General features: G+C 42.0%; 1 protein-coding gene across 1 annotated transcript in view; it reads right to left on the bottom strand.

Moving 5' to 3' along the window:
• The window catches only part of cpne5a (copine Va), a gene marked incomplete at both ends in the record, with an annotated part of 54,434 nt that extends 49,140 nt beyond the window's left edge, over positions 1-5,294 (bottom strand). The window contains one exon of the mRNA XM_083674410.1: positions 5,185-5,294. Within this exon, the coding sequence (XP_083530536.1) occupies positions 5,185-5,294 (110 nt within the window). The remainder of the gene's footprint in view (positions 1-5,184) is intronic.
• Between the last annotated feature and the right edge of the window lie 8,707 nt (positions 5,295-14,001).

The following is a 14,001-nucleotide window of genomic DNA, read 5'->3' as shown; positions in this document are numbered from 1 at the left end:
ATAACCACCAGGTTGTTTACCCAGATTGAATTCCAATTCTCCTGGTGACACAGTTGTTTTTGACAGATTGAGCTTTGGTAGCACACGTCTTAATCATCCTGATACTTTCATTACCACTCCTTTCCTCCCTCCCTCCTTCCTTTCCGTGCATTCATTGATTCCCTTGGGGCGGTTAGTCTGAGCAGCATACAGACAGGTCCCCAGATTGCCCCTGGAGAATAGCAATTTGTGGCCTCCCCTCCAACCAATTGCCATGGGATTCTGGATGTGATATGTGATGTGACCCCTGTGATCTCAGCCCTGTGTTTCATCAGGTAATAAATCCAGTTTTGCTGGATTTGCTACTCTTAAGCCCACAGTAACGGAATCCATTGATTGGTACAGTGCCTTCGGAAAGTATTCAGACCCCTTCACTTTTTCCACATTTTGTTGTGTTATAGACTCAATTTAAGCATACATCTCCCCAGGCCTCAGGGTCGCATTCCTGAGCAGTTTTGTTCCTCTCCATGTGCTCAGTTTGTAATGACAACCTGATCGACACAATGTGTAATTGATTCCTATGCAAATCAGAGACCCTATAAAAACAGACCCTATAAAATATTAATTCCAAAATTACATGAATATCCTTGCATTAAGTTGGACTGCAGTGGATTGACACCCCCCCCCCCCCCTAACCATAATAGAAACTGCCCATATGTACAATGACAGATGTATTCTTCATCATACCCCTGAGATGGTTTCCAGGTGTTGATGAATTTTCTCCATACTGAAGCTGCCTCTCAGACAGAAACAGTGGCAGCCAAGGTAGCAGGGAGGGACGCAAGTCAGCAGGAGGGGGTATGTCAGCAGCTGCTATGGCTGTTTCTTTAAAAACTTTGGATTTTTGTTTTATCTTGTATGCCCACAGCTCTATTTTTAGATCTACTAAGTATGTAAAATGTGCTTTCATTTCAAGTCAGCGCTTTCTTCTTTCCTTTAGCATTTAAAAAAGTATCTTCTCACTTCTCCTTCTACTATGGAGTGAAGTTAGAAGTGAGTAAGGTATCTACTGGTCTCTGGTCCCTGGCTACAGAGATGACGAATGTAGATACTGCCACCAAAGTTACAGATAATGACTTGTGCCCTGGGTTTTGGTCTTTCTAGGGAGTAAAAAAGGACAGAAATCTAATCATCAAATGAAGAAATACAAGCTTTTATCCTACAGGGGCTTTGTGACATTTGTCTGCACTGTTTTTTTGCCATCTCTCTGGTACTAGACAGACAACACAGGGACTGTGTTACTTAGTGGTTAGCTAAAGTCCCTGTTTCCCTTAGGTCATTTCAAATGGGAATCCCAAGACACTCTGGCAACTGAGGTACAGAGGAGAAATATCCAGAGTTGCCAATCATTACGCCTGATGCAACAAACCACATACAGGAAACCGATCAATTATTCAGCCGAAATGCTCAATTAACAACCACATACCAGTGGACCCTCCTCAGAGGTGGTAGGAGAGGACCATCCTACTTAGTGAATTTCAGAAAAAGAAAGAAGTAAAACTTTTCAAAGGTTATCCTCTTTGGATAAAACTATACTAAATATATTCACATGTCACCAAATACCTGATTAAAACGTACTGTTTTGCAATGAAGGTCTACAGTAGTCTCAACAGAACCCTGTAGGGTAGCACCATGGTGTAGCCGGAGGACAGAGTATGTTGCCCGGGCTGGGTATGTGCCTAAATCTATCTATGTTACATTGAGCTGGGTGAATGGAAGATGAATGACAGTGGTCCAATATGCTGTAATAGAAGGCCATACTTGTAAAAAAAATATACAATCTCTTATTTTACTAACAAGTGGCACCTAACCGATGACCTCACAAAGCCCCTCCCTTAGCCCAGCTAAACCACAATCATTTCCTGTCTAAATAGCCGTCTGAGCTGAAACAAAGATTGTTGTCTTCCACAATGAAATCAGGGAGGGGACTATGATTCGGCCCAACAAATTATTTGGGAATAATATGTTGTGAGTGAGTCTGTTATGCAGTATAATCTAATACCAACACTTGGTCTACATCAATATGGAAACCAGAGTTGTGTAACCTAGGTCGCATTTGTGAAGAAATCATTTTCCTGTGCAAATATTTTGTCTCAGCCCATTGGTGAAATTTGTGTTTGAGGTAAAGGAATCTTATATCAATAGAGTACGTAATGGTGCCCAAATACATTTTCTCTTTGGTCACAGAAGGTGATCACACCAAGAGAAAAGCCCTCCCTTTGTGCAACAGGGACACAGCACTGTCTAACAACTAGAGACAACTAGAGTGTCATAGTAAAAAGTTTATGAATAAATGTCTTGCTTCATTCACAGGCTTCTCCATCACTTTCATGGAGGGGAGCTACATCATACATGGGGGACAACATATTTAGTATTACACTTGTTTAGAATTAGAAGAGTGGCTCGAAATCCAATAGACTTTTACGAAATGACGTTCCACAGTGGCCACACCTTTCAACTGGGGTATGGAAGTGCAGTTTCCAATGTGATTTATTTCAGTGGGGTACAATTGTCTTTTAACTATAATGCAGGTCATTGATGGTGATGACTGCTAACTATTTTGATAATGACACCCCAAACCCATGAAAAGGTTTATTGAAACATATAAATAACAACAACAGCAAATGTCGTGAGAGTCAATGGGAAAACTTGACTTCCGTACCCCAGTAGAGGGGCATGGCTTAAAATGTCCGGGATTTGGAAGCTTCTGCTGTGAGTCCCTATGGTAGCTGTCCACCCCGGAAACTAGCAACGTAGCCACTGCAGGCATGCGCAGAGAAAGAGGTTTGTAAGTGATAGGTTTCATATTTCGAAATATACATTTGTGAAAGTAGCTGGATAACAAAGTGCAAGTAAGTGTGAATTGTGTCATAAATGTTTTGATTCATGCGTACCGGAAATTATTCACAAGGGCAGAGGATCTAGTCAGACTAACCATGTGAATAGCAGTCACTCTCCCTAAAAAACTTATTTTAACATAGATAGGCTAATGTTCGTCCTGTGTGGCAAAGAGATTGTAAGACCCTAGACATTACACACGTTACGCTAAAACCAATAAGGACGAGGTGCAAACATGAGTAAAAACACAAATGTTCACAGCCTTCCTATTGTTTTCCAGCATTGAAAAAAAAAAAAAACACCCCAGTCCTTATTTTTCCAGAGACTGAGGACAGAAATGGATGCTGAGCAAACCCTCTGGCTCCTCCTATCTCTGTGGCTGTTGGCCTACTCAAAACCATATCCCAAACCCTGGAACCAAGCAGAGAGTCAGACAGACCACTCAAGTCTCAAGAAGCACCTAATTTCTAAGTTTGAGTGCAGCCCCTTTTAGAGTAGAAGCCATGGCTCTCCTCTCCATCTGACCTATGAACAAAACCAATTGGAACCGGAGAGGGGAAACAATTTGCCATCACAGAGATATGTACTTGTTTTGATATCGGGTTATCTGAACAGTCCTTCTAGTTTGTCTGTGCTTTCTGCAATAATAGTGGTGGATTATGAGAATGCCTGTAGGGGTGCAGCAGAGCGCAATTCAATTCCACATGCTCTGCAATCTCAGGGCTCTCAGCCTTACTAAATCAATTACATAGTCGTGGTGCTGATGCCTCTCACCCACGCAGGCCCAGTGTTTCTGTCTCTGCTTATTGGCCAAGTACACATTCAAACTAATAGCATAGAACACTTCAACATCTGACTTTGGATATGTTTTATAAATCAATCAAATATGAGGCTAGTTACTGGCAGGGGAAAAAAGCAAGACTAGCCTATTAAAGCAGCCGTTGTTAGTCAAATAAAATGTCTGTAGCCTAATCCATCTTTTCTATTTCCCTTCAAGATAATTGAAAGACCAATGGCACGCGTGTTTATTTATAGGATGATGTGAAGGGGAGGGGCGGTGGCAGAGAGAGAGACCACATCTAACATGAAAGCTTCTAACAAATCTCTTCTTCCTATAGGTGACATCTTATTGATTTCTAATATCTCAGTGTTAATTGCTCCTTTTTTCAGAAAACTGTAGGCTAGCATATAACATAACTTACAATTAGAAATATAGCCTAAGATGGATTCTAGTAACCTAGACTATAGGACTGCAGCTTTGCTGTGTACAAAACTGATAGGACAGAATTCATATCCTCAGACTTAACATCAGCATTCACTTCTAAAGGGTTATTTGGCTTGTCACTGTATGAGAACCCTTTAAAGAACCCTTTTGGTTACATGTAGAATCCTTTCCACAAACAGGGTTTATATTGGAACAAAAAGCAGTGGCACCAAAAATAGTTCTTACTGTAGGTAGAACACTTTTTTTCCTAAAAGTGTAGCCTATCAGAATATGTCCAATTGGATTCAATATCAACCAGATATCCATGTTTAATGTTCACCTCTCTGACCCATTAGCCTATACATTTAAGCACAATGACGGCAGAAATCAATAGGCTACTGGAGAGCTGCAATTGTCGACCTAAATGATAGCGCCCATAGTCCAAAACCCCACCCCATCTCACATAGGCACTAACCTAATGTAGACTGTTGGGCGCAGAGGATGCGAGGTGTGCCTCATAGTGCAATTTCGCATGAGGCTGCTATTACAAACAACAACCGCCTCGCATCGGGGGACCTTCGCAACCGCGCGCCAACAACTCTCCAACGGTCGATATCAGCTGTGGAACGCCACAGTTTCAGCCCAGGCTCAAAACGCGTGAAGCGCTTTGAAATGTCACTGTTTTTAAAGGAAAATTGAAACACCCATGTCTCCCCTTTAAAGGAAAACTAGGCTATATGTCCGATCAACAGAACATACTAGAACAAAAAAACAAATCTCAGAGAGTGAAAATTATACAAAGCTGATAAAAAGACTAGCCTACATAAAAACGTAATGTTAATGGGAGGATATGTTCTGTCAAAACACAGACAGGTTCCATAAGCTTGTTTGCAATCGTCTGCCTCAAATAAGCACGCTATAATGACTAACTGACGATATGATAGTCCATAAACATGTAAAGGTAGGCGCATTGAACAATGCAAATTCAATTGCAACATTACAATAAGCCCTGTGCTCTTTTGAGCGCTGCCCCAGGTTTCTTTCCCAAGTGCATGCACTGAACCTATCCAAAGTCCTACATGACAGAGAGAGAGAGAGCTTACCTGCATGACACGGTGATCTCCACTTTGGTGGCCGGGATGCTTCCCGTGATGGGGTCGAAGTCACACACCGCAGCCATGGCCTCAAGTTTGTCCATAACGTCTCCCTCCATTCGCGCGGGAGACCCAGGCCAGCTACCCGGTTGGTACAGCCTGGCCACGAGTGAGTCCCTAGATCGTATCCCCTAATGTCACGCCCTCAGCCAGGCGCGGTGTGCAGCGGAGGACAGAGACTGGGACAAGTGGCAGTGTAGGAGTAGAGTTCAGTTAAATCCTTCTAAGTGCTGTCCATTGGACAGACAACACGAGACAGAAAGCCTGTGTGTGTTTAATGGGAACCTGCAACAATCATTGATTTAAGACGGTGGAGTTCCAGGCAAGTTACCGGTGTGTATTTCACTGTCTTCGGGCAAAGAATGATCTCTCTTGGCAATGGAGCGCTTGGAAAGTAAAAGCTCCGAACTCCACCCCCTTTCTGCATTCTTTCACATGCTAGCTTCGACTGCCACTCAGTGCGGATTCGCTCTATTGATTTATGGCCACAGATCCAAATTATTTCTCGGGGCTATTAACAACTACCCACCAAAGATGCAGCCTATATAGCCTATATATCGTAATCAAATGACATGCCAAAAGTTACCATGCCATCAGTCATTTCACTGCATTAAACATTTTCATCATATTCATAAATAATATTGTTAGTTTAATGCTTCATTTGGTAAAATCATGACAGTGAAATAATTGACATTTTAAACGGAGGATGGCAAAGATATGATCTATCTGTAAAATTATATTGCAATAACTTCCCATCCAAATACAAGTCTAAGTATTGCTGGTTTGACATACAAACTGAACAAAATTGTGATTGAATACTCTATTGAACGTGATGTGCATATTTTGTTGCACATATTATTAATCAATGCTAAATTGATTAAATTAGCTGACACCGTCCTCGAGAGAGAGAGTTTCTATTGACAGGCGTATTGAGACGCGTGTTCAGCACCTATCTACTGGACAGCTCCTCAACCTCGCGCGCAGCCAGATCACTGCATATATTTCGCCTCAGGAATATGTTGTGGCTCATTTGTCCGACTAATAAAATGGCCATTACATTATTTTACTAGAGTGAAACGACATGCAGCTCGTTTTAGGATGCCAACCATCTCACTTACAGTAAGAAAGATTACTATAACCCTGCCTTGGGAATCCTCTACCCTCTCCTGTCTCCCTTTAATGCCAGGCATCTATTCCATTTAACAATCTGATAATGAATAAGGAGTGACTCAAAACAGAAGATCTACTTCAACTGGGGTCCACTATGCACTGTATGTTGTCGCTCTTTTTAGTTTTTACTGAAACAAGAAACATGCCCAGCAGATAGCTACTGCATTCAGTTGTTCCTATCACAGTTGCCCCTCACTGCCAAAGGAATTGACCATACACCTGTGTGTGTGTGTGTGTGTGTGTGTGTGTGTGTGTGTGTGTGTGTGTGTGTGTGTGTGTGTGTGTGTGTGTGTGTGTGTGTGTGTGTGTGTGTGTGTGTGTGTGTGCGTGTGTGTGTGTGTGTGCGTGTGTGTGTGTGTGTGTGTGTGTACCATCAGTCATGGCTACACTCAGACCAGCAGTCCCCTGGGATAGGAGGCTATCAAGCAGGGAGCAATCTCACCAGAGAGAGGGGAGCCTCATTTACCCTCTAACAAAGCTTTTTTGTAGGAAATGATCCTGCTCAAAGACTTTGGCCCCATCTCCAGAGCTGTATCAATAGAAAACACCACACACACCCTAATCTCATTGAGACCAGGGTTTTCTAGTTCGGAAAGCCTGGGGAAATCCTTTGCAGAAAGTAGCTTAACAAAGGGGTGGAAACTCGTTTAACATGAGTGAAGCCTTGTGATAAACTAATCAAATATATTGCTTGGGCGGAGCTCTAAAAGAACAGAATTGCATTTTTCTTTCAGGTTTTCTTCCATTTTCTTAAATGTTGCAAGCTAGCATAGGCAACAACTCTATGCAAAATTGTCCTACCCAGTCGGAAAAGACAACGCACATAACAACATTCTACAGGCATGTGGGGGAGGGTTCTTGGAATGTAACATCCAATGAAATTGCAAGCACATTCTGTCATCGCTCTCTCCAGTTCAATCCAAGCAAGATTGGCTAATCTAAAATTCTGCAGACCTCCAAAGGAGGTGTGAGAACAACCTGATTTGTAGGTATGGTTACGGAAAGACAACTCCCACCCCAATGAAAATAATGAAGTAATCACGCAAACAACCATACACAACATATATACAGTACCAGTCAAAGGTTTGGACACACCTTCTCATTCAATGGTTTTTCTTTATTTGTATTATTTTCTACATTGTAGATTAATATTGAAGACATCAAAACTATGAAGGAACACATATGGAATTATGTAGTAAACAAAAAAGTGTTAAACAAACCAGAATATGTTCAAAGTAGCCACCTTTTGCTTTGATGACAGCTTTGCACACTCTCGGCAAGTTTGTGTCCAAACTTTTGACTGGTACTGTATACACTCACTGAACACTTTATTAGGAACACCTGTACACCTTCTCATGGTGGAGGTGGTGTAATGGTGTGGCACACTTTGGGCCAAGAGTATTGTTGCTGACCATGTGCATCCCTTCATGGCCACAATTTACCCATCTTCTAATGGCTACTACCAGCATGATAATGTCACAAAGCAAAAGTGTGGTAGAACGGGAGATTCACAATCATGTCATCATGGACCAGAATCTCAAAGGAATGTTTCCAACATCTTGTGGAATCAATGCCATGAAAAATTTAGGCTGTTTTGAGAGCAAAGGGAGGTCCTACCCAGTATTATTATAGTGTTGCTAATAGGGCTAAAAGTGCTCAGTGAGTGTACATACATACATACTACATACATACATACATACTACATACATACATACATACATACTACATACATACATACTACATACATACATACATACATACATACATACATACATACTACATACTACATACATACATACATACATACATACATACATACATACATACATACATACATACTACATACATACATACATACATACTACATACATACATACATACTACATACATACATACATACATACATACATACAGAACACATTGCCTACACTGTGCACTTGCAAACACACAGACAAACACACAGACACAGACAGACACACAGAGACACACACACACACACACACACACACACACACACACACAGTTCCCACATGGATACACCTACGCACACAAACACTTCCTTCATAACTCTGAGGTCCACAGGCTATCCATCATGCCCCAGGCCTCAGTGGGCGGCAGGCTGAGTGGGAGGCCTAAACACCATGTTAATGTACCTCTTTACTGTACAGCTGGGATCCAGACTGTGCTGATTGTGTGGTGGTGAGGGTCTGGGCTTTCCGGACACACAGCCCTGGAGCCCTAGATCATAATTAGTCGAAGTTAATTAGGCCTTCTGGTAACCCCCAGTTGGTTGTTTTTCAATTCCCTTGAGAACACTCCCCTAGTACCCATCCCATGCTGAGTCTGCTACCTCCAGTCCCCATCCACCCTCAGTTTTGGCCAGTGTGTATAATTACAGGTTACACATGATGGCACGACAGTGTGTGTGTGTGTGTGTGTGTGTGTGTGTGTGTGTGTGTGTGTGTGTGTGTGTGTGTGTGTGTGTGTGTGTGTGTCTGTGTGTGTGTGTGTGTGTGTGTGTGTGTGTGTGTGTGTGTGTGTGTGTGTGTGTCTGTGTGTGTGTGTGTGTGTGTGTGTGTGTGTGTGTGTGTGTGTGTGTGTGTGTGTGTGTGACAAGGCCCCATGCTGGAACAGGAACACAGCTCTACATCACTACAGACCCAGCAGGGGCTTAGGCTTGTTTGAAACCCTTGCAGAGCTCTGTGTTTCTTCTGGTTCTGTTCTGATGACTAAGGCATCATGAAAATAAATAGCATCTTGGGGATCTAGCAGGTGCCTGCATGTGTGTGTGTGTGTGTGTGTGTGTGTGTGTGTGTGTGTGTGTGTGTGCAAGTGCAGTGGTGTGGGGGAGGGACACAGAGTGTACAATAGTGCTGTGTGAAGACATATTGTACAATCAGATTATACCCATTCTCACAGCTGAAAATACACTTTTACAAAATGACTCCATTTGTGTAATACACTGATGTCTTTCATTGAATTGTTCTTGAATAAAAACTAATTTAAAAATAAAAAAAGATGTAGGCATCGGCTTGTACAGGCTTGGGTATATCAGTGACTGTCTCTCTGCCCAGTCTACCAAACAAATAGTAAAACTACATTACCCTAAAGTCATTCAGGCTGAATGGTGCACACAGACAGCAACCACAACTGAAGACATAATTTTACAGCTCAATGGAAATGGACACCCAATCTCAGTCACAGGGAAAGCCTGAAGAGTAGTGCATCCACAGTGATGGGGGTTTACAGGGACATTGCTGTTGGCCCTTCAGCATGCATATACTGTATAGGTCTTCTCACTGTTCGATATCCTCAATGCATCTTCAATGTGCAGTATGGGCGGGATGGACACCAGAGTTAGCAACTGTAGCAGGAGGAATTTGTTCTAATTTCTATGGTGCTGTGAGCTTGAGACAGACCCGAACCGAGGGTTAGGAAAATATCTGAGCCAGCACAATATGGTTCAGGTCGGCCCTGTAGTGTGTAAAGCCTCTTAGTCAGTCACTTTCTAAGCTGAAAGCTGAACCTTCATGTAAAAGTGTAAAAAACAAATGTAGGCATTTGTCTGAGTGCAGAAAACAGGTCTACAAATCCATCCAGAATGGTGCTGTAGTCACACAGTTCTATTAAGAGGAGTAGTGTATGATCCTGTCGTCTATTGTAAGGAGCGGTGTATGGAGGTTTAGATACACACACACACACACACACACACACACACACACACACACACACACACACACACACACACACACACACACACACACACATACCGGAGTCCTGCTGCAAACTAAATGGACCTTAACTAAGCGTGCCGCGGCAGCAGCAGCAGATGAATAACTGTGGCTCATTCATCTTCCACATGGCATCAGAAGAACGACAGGCCATGACCACCACACAGGGAGAGCGGCAGCCATCAGCAGAAGTGCCAGAGGGGCGCATAGAATGTGACCTCATCAGTGTCTTCTAGAGAACATAGAGCCATCTGTTAAGCTGATTGAGCAGTGGGAAATGTGATTTCTGCAGCCACTCGACCGCTGTCACTAAAACCATGTAGCTTGGCGTTCACACTCGAGGAAGGCTACAGTGGTGCGTAGCTGTGTTCACCGTGGTAAAGCGCTGGCAGTTCCATGTCCTGTCGTTCATTACTCTATATACAGTACACAACTCGCATTCCATACAGACAGTCTCTAGTTTAAAGAGTGGTGGAATTTGCTCTTGACACATTTGTAAAAGTGGAGAGAGGAGATACAGTTTGTTTTATCTTAGCCATGCAGGTATAATTCCTGTTAGGCAAGAGAAAAAAAGCATAGCATTTTTTAAACTTTTCATAAAAAGTGGATTTTCGCATTCTATTTTTGTGCATATTACAACATCTAATTTTACTTCTTTCAAGGGAATTTGGCATACCCCTAAATGATAATAAATAGGCATAACTTTCATTAATAGTTCAAGCATTTTCCCGTTGTGCTGAAAGAGAAAATCAGGGCGTTTATTGTCGTGCATACTATAATCAGAAACTTTCATCATTTCAAAGTTTGATTGCTGGTGCCTGCTGAAAAAAACAGCACAGTTTAATAAAAGAAAACAATACTGGAGGCATCTCTCATTTCCTTGACAGATCTTGTGGCTAGGCATATGTGACAGCACAAAGGACTCAGCTGTGGGGCAGACAGGCTGTGATGGACGTGTGATTGGCTCTGTAACGACAGGATCTTTCCCTCCCATTATAAAGCCTTGACCAGTGTCCATTAGGAACTCACTGTGCGTACAGGTGTCTATACCTGGAACTATGCAGGGGGAACTGCCATGTTCTTAAATTCAACATTCAACAGGGCTGGAATGTCAAGGTTTTATCTATGTCATACAAAAGAGTAATAGTCATTGTCCAGGATAAGAAAATACAAAGAAAAACTGGATAGCTGTCTCTATCCAAAATCCTGGAGAGAGAAATGATTTAATAGAAATAAAAGACATTTCTTTAGCAATTGTTCAGTGCACTTCCTTTCAGCATGAAGGACATCTGGAGGGTCACTATGATTTCTGGATTCTAGCGCAAAACAGGTGTAATCAGGGCCACAGAGGAGTGACAAACCTCTTCAGTCATAACTTTCTAGGAATAACAACTAAAAGCAAGCTGGACCATTCAGTAGGCCTACATCCCTCTTAGTTGGGTAGGATGGATGCTTTGTTCAAATGGACAGTAGAGAAGGTAGTGAAGCGAACAGATTAACTCCAAAAGGATCATATTGCCTGCTAGCCTTTCAGTGTGGATAACCAAGTGACTGAACCCAATCAATACATTCAATTAATCAATTAAAGTGCCAAGAGGCAAGGACACTAACAGACACAATGATCCTAGAAGAAAAGAACTGGAAGCCTTTTGAATATTGCGGACCAGTAAAGCTATGACAGATACAAATAAAAAGTTATGATGGAGCATTCTAGAAAGGTTGTGCTCTCACATCACCGTCCCTCACCAGGATGATGTCTCCCAATAGATGTTTTAACAAAGTTTAATTGCTGGTGCCAGCAGATTGTGGCACGTCTCCACACTTCACTCAACACAAAGCTCATCATCTAACACCAGCCTGACCCAGATCCAACCATCCCTGTGCTGCTGCTCACATACATACAGTATATACATATTCATTAGGCTCTAAATCACAAGACAGCAGCCTGTGCAGAAAAGAAAACTCTATAATTACCTATCATCCCAAGGAACTCATTGTGCTGTCCCTGTCTCGTCTCCCATCCGTATTCAGCTCAGTATTACTGCTACCTTCTCCCACAGAGGTGTATACCTGTGGTAAACAGCACACATGCTCTTACAGACCAGTCAAACATGAGCCATGACCTCTTCTTAATCTTATTCTTGTTCTAGCAGCTATGTTTGCACAGAGTAAACATCTTGTTATTCCCTTCTTTTTAGGGAACGGACATACCCATGAAAAAAACATGAATGCATGAACAAACGCACACACAAACATGCACATGTGAGCACAGACACGTAATCACATGTACTGTTGTAATCACAGTATAAAGAGTGATTGCAATGTTGCAGCTAATTGCAGTGTTGCCTAAATAAACTGTGTTAAAACAGCGCATTCAGAGTTCCAACAAATTGCAATCACTGTCAATGACATCGGAAAAAGTTTTGCCACCCCTTCCTACATTAATCCATTCTAGGTGACATGAATTACTTCATGTTCTGGAGAAAGGAATTCACCCTGAGACACAGACATCCCATAGGAAACATTCTTTCTGGTTGGCTAAGGAATCTATAGCACGTAGGTCGCAGCCGCCAATGGCAAGGTCAAATAACTATATTATTTATAAATACAAATGTAATTAATGAGTTCTGTCCATCAATATCATCCCCCCAAAATCATAACCCTCTGGCAATAGTACACAGTCCCACATCTAATTCATTATTCAACAAGTACAGTGGTTTAATCTATGGGCAGAGGGCCTCTGGGGACACTGAGGCACCCCACTGACATAATGATCTACAGCAGTCACACAGAAATCTATATATTTACTGCTATGTGCTGGTCAGAGCCAAAAAAGGTCTGACTCCAACTCAAAAAGTCACATTAAAGAGGAAAGTTTTGAGATACAACAGAACGTTTTCTCCCAGTTCTGCCAGCTAACTTTGACAGACATATGTCATGAGTAATGTCAGACCAGCAAACAAGCACCTCAGACACAAAGAGCTTCACATAAGACCCTACCCACTCTCTTATCTTAAATGGCTACCGATTAAAAACTGTCATTACAACCATTAGGAAGGTTTTAGAAAGCTTGAATGTTACATCTTGTACCTTTAAAAATGTCTTCTTATCTTAATCTTATTTAGCCCATCCATCAACCACAACAGTCAATAGTCAATTTCAGTTGACGCAAAAATACATATCTGTCATTACAGTATGAATTTTATCATCCGCTATAGTACAGAATCCTAGCTGTAAACAACATCTTAATCCTCTGTACAGTAGCAGCGTGTTAATACGGAGCTAATAATTTTTTCTCATGATGCTAACCAACCAAATGTAGTTTGTGTTGATTTTAACTACAATATATTTATCATCTCTGATTAATCAAAATGATTTATGGGGGCCAAGATACAAGACCTACGTACAAAATATTCTGTTCCATAGGGCCGATCCCTTGCCTGTAAATTACCTAAGAATTGAATTGGAACTTTTGGGAAGTAATTAGGAAGTGCTGAGCTGACTACACGGTCTGACTATGCTCCAAGGCTATAGTTACAGTGTATGCTGCAACTTAGTGCAAGAGCTGCCAATAGGTGCCATAGCCTAGTGCTTCTACAGTATTAGACATGCCGGAAGGGAAGACACAAATGCAGTACAAACATCCCCCTGATCTAAGCCAGGTTTTCATCATGGGCAAAGGAAGGCACTTTCATTATCACTTTCATTTTCCCTAAGCTATATCCATGCAAATAATTGAATTGAACCTTATACACTATGCATGATGCAGATGGAATTAGTTATGAACTGTTATGCAGATGTTGCCACGCAAAACCCTTAGCAGAGATACCAACAACTCGCAGAGGATAGGAGGATTCTGCCAACA

This window comes from Argentina silus (assembly GCF_951799395.1).
Source record: "Argentina silus genome assembly, chromosome: 8".
Lineage (NCBI taxonomy): Eukaryota > Metazoa > Chordata > Actinopteri > Argentiniformes > Argentinidae > Argentina > Argentina silus.
Note: the sequence above shows the minus strand (reverse complement) of the source record. Positions and strands in the feature narration are given on the sequence as shown.